Below are 16,030 nucleotides of genomic sequence, written 5' to 3'. Positions count from 1 at the left end.
TATAAAACAAACACAACACAAAAGAACAGTATTTTAGATCACTCATTTCATAATGTCATCAAAAACATTGTTTTTATTGTTTTAATGAAATAATAATGGCTGCCTCTGAGCAAGTTGGGGCCTGCTTCAACCCAACTGGAAAAAGTAGATATGGCATGTTTCCTTAAAGATAGTAGTTTGCAGCCCTATTTTTTTTTTTTTAACAAAAATCAAGTCATTAGTAGTTGAAGTACTCAATAAATTTCCAACTGTCTGAAGGACACTAAATAAATAACTGAACTGAGGTCATCAATCAAACTAGAAATCCCTCCCCAAAAGAAGATGGAAACTGACAAAAATATGAAAGAAATTACCTACAGGCCAAAACTTGAAAAGCACGTAAGTCCAGCAGCATGAATCCCTGCTGACCACATCTACATTTAGTGACTTCTATTTTGAAACAGTTGGTCTTTCTATTCCTAAACTTCTCCCATAAAACTTGGGTTTTCATCTTTTTTTTTAAATTTTATTATGTTATGTTGGTCACCATACAATACATCATTGGTTTTTGATGTGGTGATCCACGATGCATTGTTTTCGTATAACACCCAGTGCTCCATGCAGTACGTGCCCTCTGTAATACCCATCACCGGGCTAACCAATCCCTCCCCTCCCCCCTCCCCCCTCCCCTCTAAAACCCTGTTTGTTTCTCAGAGTCCATAGTCTCTCATGGTTCATCTCTCCCTCCAATTCCTCCTCCCCATTTTTCCCTTCCTTCTCCTAATATCCTCCATGTTATTCCTCATGTTCCACAAATAAGTGAAACCATATGATAATTTGACTTTCTCTGCTTGACTTATTTCACTTAGCATAATCTCCTCCAGTCCCATCCATGTTGACGTAAAAGTTGGATATTCATCTTTTCTGATAGCTGAGTAATATTCCATTGTATATATGGACCACATCTTCTTTATCCATTCATCTGTTGAAGGGCATCTCGGCTCTTTCCACAGTTTGGCTATTGCGGACATTGCTGCTACTAACATTGGGGTGCATATGGCCCTTCTTTTCACTACATCTGTGTCTTTGGGGTAAACACCCAGTAGTGCAATTGCTGGGTCATAGGGTAGCTCTATTTTTAAATTTTTGAGGCACCTCCACACGGTTTTCCAAAGTGGCTGTACCAACTTGCATTCCCACCAACAGTGTAAGAGGGTTCCCCTTTCTCCACAGCCTCTCCAACATTTGTTGTTTCTTTCCCTGTCCATTTTTGCCATTCTAACTGGTGTAAGGTGGTATCTCAGTGTGGTTTTGATTTGGATTTCCCTGATGGCTAATGATGATGAACATTTTTTCAGGTGTCTGTTAGCCATTTGTATGTCTTCTTCAGAGAAATGTCTTTTCATATCTTCCGCCCACTTTTTGACTTGATTATTTGTTTTTTGGGTGTTAGAGTTTGAGAAGTTCTTTATAGATCTTGGATACCAGCCCTTTATCTGTAGTGTCATTTGCAAATATCTTCTCCCATTCTGTAGGGTTGCCTCTTTGTTTTGTTGACTGTTTCCTTTGCTGTGCAGAAGCTTTTTATCTTGATGAAGTCCCAAAAGTTCATTTTTGCTTTTGTTTCACTAGTTTGTTTTTAATTTGCCTACCATCAGCCAACACTAGCTTTCCCAGTAAGTACCAGCACCAACAGCAACGTACTGTGTATTATGCTTGAAGTGGATGAAATAGAACCACAGGTCACTCTGTGGAATTTGGTCAACTTTATTTATTCACACTTCATTTCTCCTTGCCTATCTACTTTTCCCTAGTCTCCTTATGCCTGCCTTCTTTTCCTTTTTATGACCATTTCTCCTTTTATTAAATTACATCTGTGACACATCTAGCTAATTCTTAACAGGTACTACTGGAAGCTTCCAAGTGTCAATAAAACAACAACAACAAAGACCTCTCCCCACTCAACTTGCCCTTCTAGAACCCTGAAGGTAAAGCAGTATGATCAACAAGTTTGATCAACTGGTTCCAAAAGTGAGGCTGCTCCAATAGCTTAAGTAAGGAGCCAAATGTCATGGGGCTATTTGCTCTTAATACCATTCAAAGGAACTGAGAATCACATGCAACTCTACAATTCAAAAGACCAGTGTGAATGTAATTTCCTTATTTCCCTTAGACCATAAGAAAATGAGTGCATGATGGTAAGGGATGGGGCTGCAAATTAACAGCACAGACTTGGCCCATCAGTTTTTTCCTTCATCGCCCACCACACAACTCTCACCACCCTCTTCTCTCACAACTTGCTGAAAATAAAGGATATGTGCGTGCTTTTAACTGAAAGCGTCTGTTATGGGGCACAAAGTGAAGTTTTTATTTTTATGTTCAGTTTCAGCAGATTTACTCAGCTCGGATTTCTGTGTAACTTTACTCCTTCCTCTCCCTCCCACATCCCTTACTTCACTCTCTTGGTAACAGTCTTTCGTGACTGTAGCTGCATAAATATATATATAGTTACATTTTGCATGTAGACATTCAGCAACATAAAACTAAATTTCTAGTCTGAGAAAAGTAAATTTCAGAACTGAGAAGTGAAATGAAGCCATGTGAGATAATCACCTAATGGGAAGATTGCATCTTCTTACCAAAGTAACTGAATTAGCACAGCTACTACCAGAAATATAAAGTATAAAAAGCAAAGGGGAGGAGGGACAGAAATGGGGGACAGCAGAGTGTTGGGGAAGGAGGGAGGAATGACAGATGAAGAGACAGGGCAGCCTAATAAGAATGCTGACATTCTCAGGTAAGACTATTCAGAAACTAGTATGAACTTGGCTAGTTCAACTGTGATCAGGATCTTGGACTTAAAGGCCCTCCCTCCATTTCTCCCTTAGGTAGATATAGACTACCCATAAATTTCCTATTATGCTATATTATTATTGTAATGAAATGTTTTCATTTCTTGCATTTTATAGGCCAGTCAGACTATGGACATGGTCCATATCTCTTTCAGCTTGTGCCCAACTCTGTACCAGCAGAGAATCTGGCACACAAAATACTATTGCCTCATGGTCCCGCTTGGAATACCCAAACCCACTGGGCTCTTACCCTTCTATGACCTACAGAAACTGCCTGTTCTCTTTGTAGCCTAGGACCCTGCTTCTCCTTGCTCTTTACACTTTACATATACCAAGTTATTTAATTCTCATGACAATCTCACAAGGTAAAAACCATTATTATCCCCATCTTACAGATGAGAAACAAAGGCCCAGGGAGGTTAAAGGACTTGACCAAGGCCACACAGCTGGTAAGTGGCAGGGCCAGGATATGAGCACTCCAGTAGTCTGGCTGTAGAGTCCAAACTCAGCAATTGCTCTGGCCTCTTAGGATACGCCAGAGCCTCTTGTACCTAATTCTATAACAGTACTTACTCCAAAGCATTAACATAATTGTTCTGCCTTCTACAAAACCCTTACCCTAACGCCTGAGCAAAAGGCCTAACAGAAAGTACACATGAATCAAGATTACTAAATTAACACTGACTGGGGCGCCTGGGTGGCTCAGTCGTTAAGCGTCTGCCTTTGGCTCAGGTCACGACCCAGGGTCCTGGGATGGAGCCCCACCTCAGGCTCCCTGCTCCATGGGAGGCCTGCTTCTCCCTCTCCCGCTCCCCCTGCTTGTGTTCCTTCTCTAATTCTCTCTCTCTCTCTCTCTGACAAATAAATAAATAAGTAAATAAATCTTTTAAAAATAAATTAACACTGACTGAATGACCTTCACTTCTGTCTCCATGAAGCTTTCAACATCCCTATGATAATTTCCAATTTTCATATTTTTTAAGATGTTGAAAAATTAGTAAGGGAAGAAACTTTTATGCCTATTTTTTTTAACAATTTAAAAAATTTTTTTCTTTTTACCTTTTGATGCCCTGCCTCTAGTACCCACCAATCTGTTCTATGTATCTATGAGTTTGGTGCTTTGTTCTGTTTTGTTTCAATTCTGATGATTCCAGATATAAGAGTGACCATACAGTATTTGTCTTTCTCTGACTTATTTCACCCAGCATTATGCCCTTGAGGTACCATCCATGTTGTCAAAAATGGCATGACTTCCTTCTTTTTTATGGCGGAATAATATTCAAGTGTATGTTTGAGTATATGTATGTATTAACATCTTCTTTATCCATGACCCATTGATGGATATTTAAGGTTATTTCCATATATTGGCTATTGTACATAATGCTGAAATGAACACGGGGGTGCATGTATCTTTTTGGATGTTTTCATTTTCTTTGTATAAACACCCAGAAGTGGAATTGCTGGATAATATGGTAGTTCTATTTTTAATATTTTAAGGAACCTCCATACCATTTTCCATAGTGGCTGCACCAATTTACATTCCCACCAACAGTGCCTAAGAGTTCCCAAGTATGCTCTTATATATACTAGCTTTGACATTTAGCTCAACGAATAACTCAAGAAAATATTTAAATTTAAGGTTACCTAAAGTATTTTCAGTTCAAGATTATACTGCAAAAGGCTTAAAGAAAATAGAACACTCATTCCACTATTTAAAGGAACTAATTTATTAGCCTACAAAATGGTGAAATTTTGAAGAAGTTGCTGTTTCTCTAGATAGGTGGTAGGAAGTCAGTAGTAATCCAGATAATTTACTAATGGAATTTCTCATGACCCCTAACAAAATGAAGAGTGAAAATACTATGGTTACTACCCAAACTTACAATTTAAAAATACTGGATTAGGTCATGTCTGAAATTAACGCTGGGAGGCATTCTTTGACCCTCACTCCCCTCGAAAAAGAAAGAAAAAGACACTACTTTTAAGTAGTGTGTGCTGACAATGCTCCCATCTCCCTGCACTCGCCACCTGACTCTCGATCACCTATCAAGCTTTCCCCCAAAACCCTAGTACTTCCCAGGGACCACTACCCCCAATTTGGGGAGACCAATATGGTCCTACATATTACCTATTTCTGTGTGTAGCATTGATCCTATGCGCCTTCATGATAGTTCTGCATGGTGTCTGAAAGTTATCTGCAGACTAGGTCTTTTTCCCTTTAATAGTTAGCTCTCTGCATTCTCTGAGGGTAGCAGTCACCCTCACATCACTTACTGGTATTTGTTGAAAACTGTGACAATGCTTAAGAGTTTAATTAGGCTTAAGCTATTTTCTTTCCCTAAATTGAAATTTTTGATGTCTAAATTTCAATCATAAGCTAATAAAAAGTGGATCTTTTCCAGTGACAATATTTTATTTTTTTCTTATTTAAATTCAGTTCATTAACATGTGATGTATTTTTTAGTTTCAGAGGTAGAGTTCAGTGATTCATCGGTCTTATATAATACCCAGTGCTCATAACATCATGTGCCCTCCTTCATGTCCATCACCCAGTTACCCCATCCTCCCCACCCTCCACCCCTACAGCAAGCCTCAGTTTGTTTCCTACAATTAAGAGCCTCTTATGGTTTGTCTCCCTCTCTGGTTTCGTCTTGTTTGATCTTTCCCTCTCTTCCCCTATGCTCCTCTGTTTCAGTGACAATATTTTAAATTAGGTGTTTAATAGGAAAAAAAAGCTATAGGTAGGATATACTGTTTCACACACTCCTGTTCCTCCTTCATTCAGCATCTAAACATCAAGGAAATAACACACTGTGTTTCATGAGGTACTTATTGACTGTCTCTGAAAACAAGATGTACTAAAAACATGGCCATCAGTAAAAACCAATAAAGACTGGCTCAATCTATCAGAGCATACACTGGCCAGGGAAGAAGCTTGCTAAATTTGTACTGTTTAAAACACTTTCATTCGGGGCGCCTGGGTGGCTCAGTCGTTAAGCGTCTGCCTTCGGCTCAGGTCATGATCCCAGGGTCCTGGGATCGAGCCCCGCATCGGGCTCCCTGCTCCGTGGGAAGCCTGTTTCTCCCTCTCCCTCTCCCCCTGCTTGTGATCCTGCTCTCACTGTGTCTCTCTCTGTCAAATAAATAAATAAAATCTTTAAAAAAAAAAAATAAGTAAATAAAAAAATAAAACACTTTCATTCATCAAAAATAATACATGATAAAGAAGCCCAGACTAGGGGCGCCTGGGTGGCTCAGTCGTTATGCATCTGCCTTCGGCTCAGATCATGGTCCCAGGGTCCTGGGATCGAGCCCTGCACAGGGCTCCCTGCTTGGCGGGAAGCCTGCTTCTCCCTCTCCCACTCCCCCTGCTTGTGTTCCCTCTCTTGCTGTGTCTCTCTCTGTCAAATAAATAAAATCTTAAAAAAAAAAAAAGAAAAGAAGAAGCCCAGACTAATATATATGTGATGGCACTATTAAAACAAGATTCATGAATCCTCTATTACTTCCTGCCAACATGAAGTAGACACAGCCTAATATGATCCAGGCAAGAGAAATAGGAAACACAGAACAATGTACGGAAAAAGGGGGAAAAAAGAGGGGGAAGCCTAGGCTTAAATCACCTTCTACCATATGGAATAAAAGCAGAACTTAGGACATGTCTAGTTTTATGGAAATAAGTAAGAGAATGCCAATTCAGGGAAAGTTTGTCAGCTGCCAAAGAAAACAGAATAACCTTTTGCTTACAAAGAGGCTGATTAAAATTCATGTTCCTTCTTGCATTCAAGCTTTCCACATGAGCTGAATACTGAGGAAAATAAATGAAGTACATCAAGATTCACAATTACTATGAAAAATAAACAAATCCAGAAAGCTAAACAATATTTTCCTTTAATATCCCAAATTCAAATTCAACGTCAAAGAAAGAAAAGAAATCCCTATCAGAATCTCCTTATCTGCTAGAGATTAACCTCAAAGTTCTTATGTTCTTTTACTTTACTTCTCCTTAAGAAAATTTCCTACCCACTGGCTCTGGAAATAAGAAAAAGGCACGTCAAAAGAGAGAGAGAAAACATGGCTTCCTACAAGAGCCATTACCAAGCACTTATGACAATGAGACCTAGACAGCAGCAATAGGATGTAGACACTCTGCTTCATATGCGGCAGTTATGTATTTTTAAAGATTCAAATCAACTTAACAAATCCTGGATGCTTTCTAGAAGCCAGCCATTGTACTTCTCCTCAGGATGCAGAGCAGAACTCCCCTAGTCCATTCCTGTTTAGACTGCTTTGTCTCCCACAGCATTTAGAGCAAAGGATCTGCTGGAATTCATTGCCATAAAACAGGACAGCTAACTAATCAAAGAAACACAGATCCCTAATCTTGCCCTGACATGCATGCTTGTATCAATGACCATGAACTTACCCCACAGTAACTGGGGTCCATGTGACATTACAAAACAAATTTCTACAAAGGGCCATCAGTTATTGGCAAAATTATCACCAGAAAAGAAGTCCTGAAACAGAATGCTGATGTGTTATCTGGAACTACCATTCCGATTTCTCTGATTTATTTCATTAAGTAGGAAAAACAAAAATAAAACAAAAAATAGCACCAATGAGCATATCTCACTAAGATGACTCATCTAGTGCCAAATAAAGATATTCTATGTATATTTTAGAACAAAACAAAAATATCACTTCATGTCTGTGTGTGTTGTGTGTTTAATGATAATACAAATATCTGAAGTAAAACAGAAACCTTTTTGAGGGGTGGGGTTTGCCAGGAATCCATTTAAATCGAAAGGGTGGAAATTTTTCCAAATACCTTATCAGGCCACCACTGCAAATCTTCTCCTAAAGACACTGGACTTTGAACAGGTGTATTCTTCTTATCCAGGTTTGGCTCTCCTTCCTTGCTGGTGGAGCCCCTTTCATTATCAAATGAGGCTCCATCAAGCCACCTTCGTTCACGTAAACGTAAAACGGATTCACGTTCACGCAACAGCTCAGAGTCTCTCTCTAAGGGAAGAAGGAGAACTGGTATGCAATTGGGTCACACCAGTGGGATAAAAGTAAGCCACTCTCTAGTAAAGACCCTTCAGGATGCAACTAACAGCAGTTTATCTACTCACAAAAATTTAATGTAAATGTATATCTAATAAGCCTGACATGCAACATTCAAAACATTAACTCTTTCAAGTGAAGGTATGAAAATTATAAACTAGTATTTTTGAGAACTATGTAGAGGCAGACTTTTTTTAATTCCAACTACATGTTTTTAGAGCAGAATTACTTTATTTTAAACTGGATTTTTAAAATGGAGTTTAAAATTTTTGGCTTTCATTTAAAATGCTTACCATAACTTTATTAGAAAATGTGCATAAATTAGAATTTCAACATGTTAGATACATATGTAAACCAAAAAAGAGTATTTGTTAGAATGTCTTCAGTTATTAAAAAAACAAAATAAAAAACCCTACACATACAGGGAAAAAACTTGAAAAGGCTAAAATACAAATCCATTAACATTAACTATAAAAATTTTTATAATTCAAGCCTTGTTTAGAGTAATTTTACATTCTGGATCTTCATACCAGTCTCGTTTACACATTTCTGAGAAACCAGACAAGCTTTTTTTCTTTTAATAATCTTTACAGAAAGATTCCCTTACAAAAATGCTTCCCCTGCAATTGGCCTACAAACTCTCTAAAACTGGTTTTGTTGTTTTGGGTTTGTTTTTGGTTTTGTTTTTCTGTTTGCTCATACATTATTTTTTTTTACGTAGGTAATCAAAATATACTTTCCAGGACTTGGATAAGGACTAGAAACAATATTAAATTGAACCATATGAAATTGCCATCCGTGCAGGTCAAAAATGGTCAAGTACCAGCAATTTCATATGGTTCAGATAAAAAGTAATGCCTACACAGAATGACCTACGGAAAAGCAAAAGGGAGAAATTTAGAAGGAGTTATTTGTGCTCGATATTGAATATTTGAAAATGCAATACTTGATATATTTAAGGCAATACAGTGTGGACTTATTTAAAAATGTTTAAAGCTATTACATAATAGGTTCAGTATATTACAAGATCATTATAGATTTGTTATTTTTAAACTTTGCTTTTAAGTACTAGATATTTGCAGCAAGGTTCTAATATAACATGGCATCTTTTCCAGTTTACTAATGATCAGTAAATAATATATAACCGATTCTTGTATGTTATTTGAATCAAGCAGTTTTACATTCTGGAAAGTAAAAATACTGACTTAATAAGGTTAAAATGCAAGCTAAATCTATACCAACATACACAGAGAAAGTCTTACATTTGTATGATTTCAAAATCTTCTAACCTCTACTATGTACTATACCTCTGAAGGATTTCAAACTTTTAAAAATAACATTTTAATAAGATAATCATTTCTATATATTTATTGGCCAATCCCATTCTACTGTTTTTTCACATTTCACTCTTCCGTCTAACCAAGATTTAAAATGAACAGAATAATCACTTTAATCAAATAAACTAAAGAGACTTGTTTTCTGAATGCTGCATGTCACTGTAAAGTAGAATTCTGCTTTTAGTTCAGAATCCATATTCCTAATTAAAAATATAGGTAGGTAAGTCGTAACCCTTGATAAGTATTCCACAATGTTGATAAGATAATTTCTAAAGTAAAGTACTATTTGTGGCTCTTCAAGATCAAAAATAACTAGTTTAATACCAAAGCATTCAAAAACACTAATAAGTAATAATTTATTATTGTATTAATTACTGTAATATTAAAAGTTCAAACACAATGAATTGTACCACTATCTCTCCATACAGCCAGCCAATGATCACAAAGAAATAAATGCAAAATTACCTCGAGATGAGCCTAGCCTGGAAAGTGATGAACGACGAAAAGAAGGGTAACCAAAATAGCTAATGTCCTCAGAAAACATGGCATCCGCATCAATAATGACACTTGGGTGGGCAGAATGAATGTCAGCATCAAGAAGAGACATAAGATCCTCTATAAACAGAAACATACACATAAATAAAGCAGACACAGAAAATACCCGTAGACCACTGAAAGGTCTCTGAAAATTAAATCCGATAAAAATGAGACCCTAACTACTGATATACCCAGGAAATAATATTATTAACAAAGATTTTAAGGAGCAGGAAAGGCATGACTGCCACTTCGGCTACCTACTAAATAATCACAAGAAAAAAAGATCTCTATTTAATATATTTGTAACATCACAGAGATAATACATTCAAATCTAAATACGGTTTTTACATATTCAGTAATAAGGGCATCAAAAAACAACATTCCAGAGTCATCTGTCAGCCAGTGATAAAGACACACACATACATCCACGTCTTTACTGGAACCAAACACAAGTCTACTGAGCAAAAACATTTCCCATTTTCCCTTAAAAGTATTTTACAGGGGTGCCTGGGTGGCTCAGTTGTTAAGCATCTGCCTTTGACTCAGGTCATGATCCCAGGAACCTGGGATCGAGCACCGCATCAGGCTCCCTGCTCCGCAGGAAGCCTGCTTCTCCCTCTCCCACTCCTTCTGCTTGTGTTCCCTTTCTCGCTCTCTCTCTGTCAAATAAATAGTCTTTGAAAAAAAAAAAAAAGTATTTTACAATCAAATTAAACACTCCAGTGAGAAATATCTACCACTTTGGAAAGAACCATCAGAAAATCCATTGTACTTTAAAATTCCATTCCCCAGGGCGCCTGGGTGGCTCAGTTGGTTAAGCGACTGCCTTCGGCTCAGGGCATGATCCTGGAGTCCCTGGATCGAGTCCCGCATCGGGCTCCCTGCTCGGCGGGGAGCCTGCTTCTCCCTCTGACCCTCCCCCATCTCATGTGCTCTCTCTCTCTCTCTCATTCTCTCTGTCTCAAATAAATAAATAAAATCTTTAAAATTCCATTCCCCAGTCAAAAAAGTCTCTCCCTCCAGAGATGAGAAAACCATGATGGTGATCCACCAACCTCCAGGCAAATAAGATTCACTGGCTGTATCATCCCCATCATCTCCATCTTCATCATCCCGGCTAAGTAAATTATTTACAGCAAGGTTTACATCAAGATTTGTTCGTTGAAGTTCCCGAATAATGACACTTCTGGATTTGCCTTGTAAAACGACCTGGGCCTGAAATACAAAATAAAGAAGAGTGCTATGCTAAATCTCTTTTGCTTACACTTTTATCAAAATCAGCTTTCCAGGACGACTCCGGAAAAGCAGTATTTCACAATCCATGCTGTGAGTCAGGACTACAGCCCAGGACATTCAGTTAAACCTCCTCTTGCTCTGCTGCCTTATGTGAAGTGTTCTACCAGATCTCTACCTGTGAGATCAGCTCCTCCGGGATGACGGACGCAGGGATAACTGGCTGTGGCTGACTGCCCAAAAGCCCAGATCCTCGGTCCCGGCCTGTCCGAATAACTCGGGTCTGTCGGCGGGAATCTCGAGCTCCGGCTGATGACCTACCAGAGGAGCCTCCTCCACTTCCACCGACTCCAGAACTCCATCGACTTCTAAAGAGTACACAATTTTCAGAATTAGCATTTTAAACAATAGAAGATCACCTTGTGTCTCACATTCATTCCCTTAACTGAAGACAAAGCTATTTGTCTAATTGACATATATTTTACAGTATTTTAATAGAACAAGGTAATATAACTGAGCCTTAAAATAAAACTGTTTCCATTTTTTAAATGCTTACATATAAATTCACTCTTTAGAAAGATATATATCACACTTTTGCATCTTTTAAAATCATGTTTTAAAGCTCCACATACCAAGTATTTCTAGTCACAATTCTAGAATGAGTTATAGGATACACCTTGCCTCTACATGAAAGACTCATCAGACATAACTACCAACAATGTGTTACACAAAAAGTGTAATTCAGAGTTTAGGACTCAAACTGCTTTGCATGAAATGAAACATTCATTTGCAAAGATATTTGTCCATTAATATTTAGTTCTATTAACTACCTTGACCAAAAAGAAGCTACTATTTTAAAATAATCATTAATTTTTTAAGTATGAGAAAACTTAGATGACATTTCCATCTTCACTTTCTGCCCCCAACATGAGCATTAAGGATTTTCAAATCAACTAAGCTAGATAACCATAAACAACAGCTTTTCTGCATTCAATTGGATCTTAAAGAAAATGTTCCCCCAAATCATATTAGCCTTAGAAATCATGACAGTGCCAGTCTCTTTTCTTTAAAAATTTTTTAGTATAGTTGATGCCTCTTTAAAATGAATCTAATACTTAGAGATCATTCAATCTAGAGAAAGCTACTTTACTCTCAACTACTCTTCATTGTACTCACCTAAAACTGAAACCTTCAACCTCCCATTGTGAACAGATTTAGTTTAAATTTGATTTTCCAAGCCTTTTTTTCCCTTAAAAATGTTTGACTATATTAATCATAACAATTCTCAAACTAACATACAACTACTTGATCTTCTCACTTAATTGGAAAGCCCAATCTGTCTAAACAACAAAACTTCTAAAATAGTTTCCGCAGTAAAATGGGAAAAAAATCTCCAGAAAACCTGGTGTCACCCTTTTTGATGGCTTTCTACCCTTGTTGATATACTCTATCAACTGTGTCTGTGTATCTGTATCTACAACCTAAGAACCGCCCAAGATAATTTTAGAGAAAAACAATATTTTGCATTCTCAAAGCTACAGTATGAACCATCGCTTCATCTCAGCTGTGCACCAGATTTCATAAATGTAGTGGTAGTGAACCATTTACAGACCGAAAGGAAAACAAAGGAGCATTAAAAGTGTATTACATTAACAAAAAGGAAAATAAGAAAACAATTCCATTTACAATATCAAAAAAAAAACAAAAACAAAAACCAATACTTAAGGATACACCTAACCAAGGAGGTGAGATTTATATACTGAACGCTACCAAACACAGCTAAGAAAATTTAAAGAAGGCACAAATAAAAAGAAACAAATCTCATGTTCGTAACTGGAAGACTTAATATTATCAAGATGTCCGTATTACTCAAAGCAACAGATTCATCACAATCCCTATCAAAATCCCAAATGGCATTTTTTACAAAAATAGAAAAGTTCATCCTAAAATTCATGTGGGGTCTTGAGAGACCCTCAAGAGCCAACACAATTTTGAAAAAGAAGAAAAATAAAATTCTAGAGAATACTTTGTGATCTTGAAACATCATTACAGAACTACTGTAATTAAAACACTGTGGTCTGACATAAGGACAAATAAACCAGTGGAACAGAATAGAGAGCCCAGAAATAAAATCTTGCACGTATGGTCAAACGATCTTTGACAAGGGTGCCAAAACCACTCAATGGGGAAAGGACAGTGTCTTCAACAAATGATGCTGGGAAAATTAGATATCTCTATGCAAAAGAATAAAACTGGACCCTTACGTTATACCATACGCAGCAATTAATTTAAAATGATTAAAGACCTAAACAAAAGACCAAAAAATTTTAAATTCCTAAGAAGAAAACAGCGGAAAAGCTTCATGTAAGACCTGGCAATGATCTTAAGATACGACACCAAAAGCACAGCACTAAAAGCAAAAACAGACAAAATGAACTATATCAAACCTAAAAACTTTGTGCCTCAAAGGACATAATCAACAGAGTGAAAAGGCAACCTAAAATGGGAGAAAATATCTGCAAATCACATATCTGATAATAACTTAATATCCAGAATATATAAAGAGCTCCTACACTCAACAACAAAAAATAGCCCAATTAAAAACTGGATAAAGGATGTGAATAAACATTCCTCCGAAGATGATACACAAATGGCCAACAAACATATGAAAAGATGTTCCATATCACTAATCATCAGAACCAAGTAAGATATCCCCTTACACCCATTAGAATGGCTATTATTGAAATAAAAACAAAAACAAAAAGACAGAAAATTACAAGTGTTAGCAGCAAAGATGTGCAGAAACTGGAACACTCATGCACTGTTGGTGGGACTGTAAAATCGTGCAATGCTATGGAACAGTATGGAGGTGCATCAAAAATTAAAAATAGAACTATCATATGACCCAGGCAAGCCCACTTCTGGATATATGTGCAAAAGAACTGAAAACCGTCTCAAGAGAGATCTGTATACCCACATTCACAGCAACATTATTCACAGAAGCCAAGAGGTGGAAGCAACCAAATGTCCAAAGGATGAATGGATAAACAAAATGTGGCATATACATACACTGGAATATTATTCAGCCTTAAAAAGAAAGAAAATCCTGTCACAGGTTACAACATGGATGAACCTTGAAGACATTATGCTAGTGAACGAACCCAGTCACAAAAAGAGAAAAACCATGTGATTCCAGTTATATGAGATATCAATAAAGTAGTCAAATTCATAGACATAGAAAGTAGAATGGCAGTTGCCAGGGGTTAAGGAGAGGGTATAAATGGGATAAAATGGGTGTAAAGTTTCATTTTGCAAAATGAAAAAGTTCTGGAGATCTGTTTCACAACAACATGAATATATTTAATATTACTGAACTGTACACTTAAAAATGGCTAAGACAGTAAATTTTGTTTTATACCCTGATTTTAAAAATTAAGTCATGTGTTATCAAAGAAAGCAATATGCTAGAAAGTACTTATTTTCAAGTTATATGCATTGTAACAATTATGCAACAGAAAATAATAACGGATCAATGAAACATAAGCAAGTACTCAAATCAAATATTAAATCAGCATTTCTACTTCATGGTTTCCTATTAAGGTACAAAAACAAAGTCATCAGGTAGAACTACTTTTGAAATTTTTAAACATTCAAAGCTAAATACATTATTTCAACTTGAAAACAGGGAGAACCATATTCTAAAAAAAGTCTTAACAATATATAACTAGGGTGACAATATGTCCCGGTTTGCTTGAGATATTGCCTGTTTAAGCCTACTATCTGAGCCTAATTATTAATTTCACTCCAAAATGTCCTAGTTTGTGGCTTATTTCTACCAAGGATTGCATACCATTTCTCCCCCAAGCCAATACTGCTAGAAACCTGATCAGATATACTATCCAAATACACATCTACTCCTGGGCAGACCTTACAGGTATTAATAAACTGAAATCTCCATGAGGGGTGCATAGATTACATAAGTAAGTGAAGTTAAGGTAACAGGGAAGACTGGAGAGTATCAGCCTACCTAAAATACCCAAATTCACTGCTGGATTCTTTCATCAAAACACCAATGGCTGCCAATTCGCAATCTCTGCTATACAAACCCTCAACAGAGGTTAGCTGAAAGACATATGTCAAAATATCTCTAGTATGCCCATTAACCTGTTGCCAAGGAGCATACCATGTTTTCCCACTTGGGCCCACTGTGCAGTGTGTTTCTTCTATCACAATCCAAACAACCTACCAGTCTCCCTACTTCAATTGCTCCTCAACATTCCTTCCTCTAGTCAACTTGCTATCTAGAGAGAATAAGATATTGAACCAAGCACACACGAACAGAGATTTAGTAGTGGTCAAAAAATACAGTATGGGAATGGGTGATTTTTTTAATCCATAATTTTAGTGAGCTATGTAATTTTTTTAATATTAAACTCAAAAGTACTAGGAAAACCAGTTTCTCCTACCTGTACTTTGTTCATCAAAATTAATCCTACAATTTTAATCCCATTACACAGTACACTCAAGGTTAACAGAATGCTTCAAAATCAACTGAGGAAATCACACCATAGGAATTAGTCCACAGCTTCCAAACTTAAAGCCCATGGACCAAGTCTTGTCCATAAACCCGGTTGGTTGGCTTAAAAAAAAAAAATACACACATCATCATCAAAAATAAGGCAAATCTGAGAAACTATCACAATCAAGAGGAGCCTAAGGAGATGACTAAATGTAATGTGATATCCTGGATGGGATCTTGGAACAGAAAAAAGACAATAGGAGAAAACTAAGGAAATATGAATAACCTTCAGTCTTCAGTGAATAATAATGTATCAACATACATTAATTATAAAAAATTTACCATACCAATGTTATATATTAATAACAGTAGAAAATAGGTGCAGGATATAGGAGAACTCTCAGTACTATCTTTGCAATTTTTCTGTCAATCTGAAACTGTTTTTTTTTTTTTTTAAAGATTTTATTTATTTATTTGAGAGAGAGAGAATGAGAGAGACAGCACAT

The 16,030-nt window shown here is 36.8% G+C and overlaps 1 protein-coding gene across 6 annotated transcripts in view; it reads right to left on the bottom strand.

Moving 5' to 3' along the window:
* Positions 1–16,030, bottom strand: part of UBR5 (ubiquitin protein ligase E3 component n-recognin 5) — a 136,874-nt gene that overhangs the window by 69,445 nt on the left and 51,399 nt on the right. For 4 of the 6 annotated variants that reach the window (XR_013447754.1, XR_013447755.1, XM_078072160.1 and 1 more), the window contains exons 6-9: positions 11,184–11,373; positions 10,828–10,987; positions 9,701–9,850; positions 7,660–7,871 (exon numbers count right to left, since the gene is read on the bottom strand). Coding sequence is in view for 4 of the 6 variants with exons in the window: in XM_078072160.1 (XP_077928286.1) it covers positions 7,660–7,871; positions 9,701–9,850; positions 10,828–10,987; positions 11,184–11,373 (712 nt within the window). In the remaining 2 variants the exon portion in view is untranslated. The remainder of the gene's footprint in view (positions 1–7,659; positions 7,872–9,700; positions 9,851–10,827; positions 10,988–11,183; positions 11,374–16,030) is intronic. The other 2 variants (XM_078072162.1, XM_078072163.1) reach the window with 1 other exon arrangement.

This window comes from Halichoerus grypus, chromosome 5 (genome assembly GCF_964656455.1).
Source record: "Halichoerus grypus chromosome 5, mHalGry1.hap1.1, whole genome shotgun sequence".
NCBI lineage: Eukaryota > Metazoa > Chordata > Mammalia > Carnivora > Phocidae > Halichoerus > Halichoerus grypus.
This window is presented reverse-complemented; position numbering and strand designations above follow the sequence as displayed.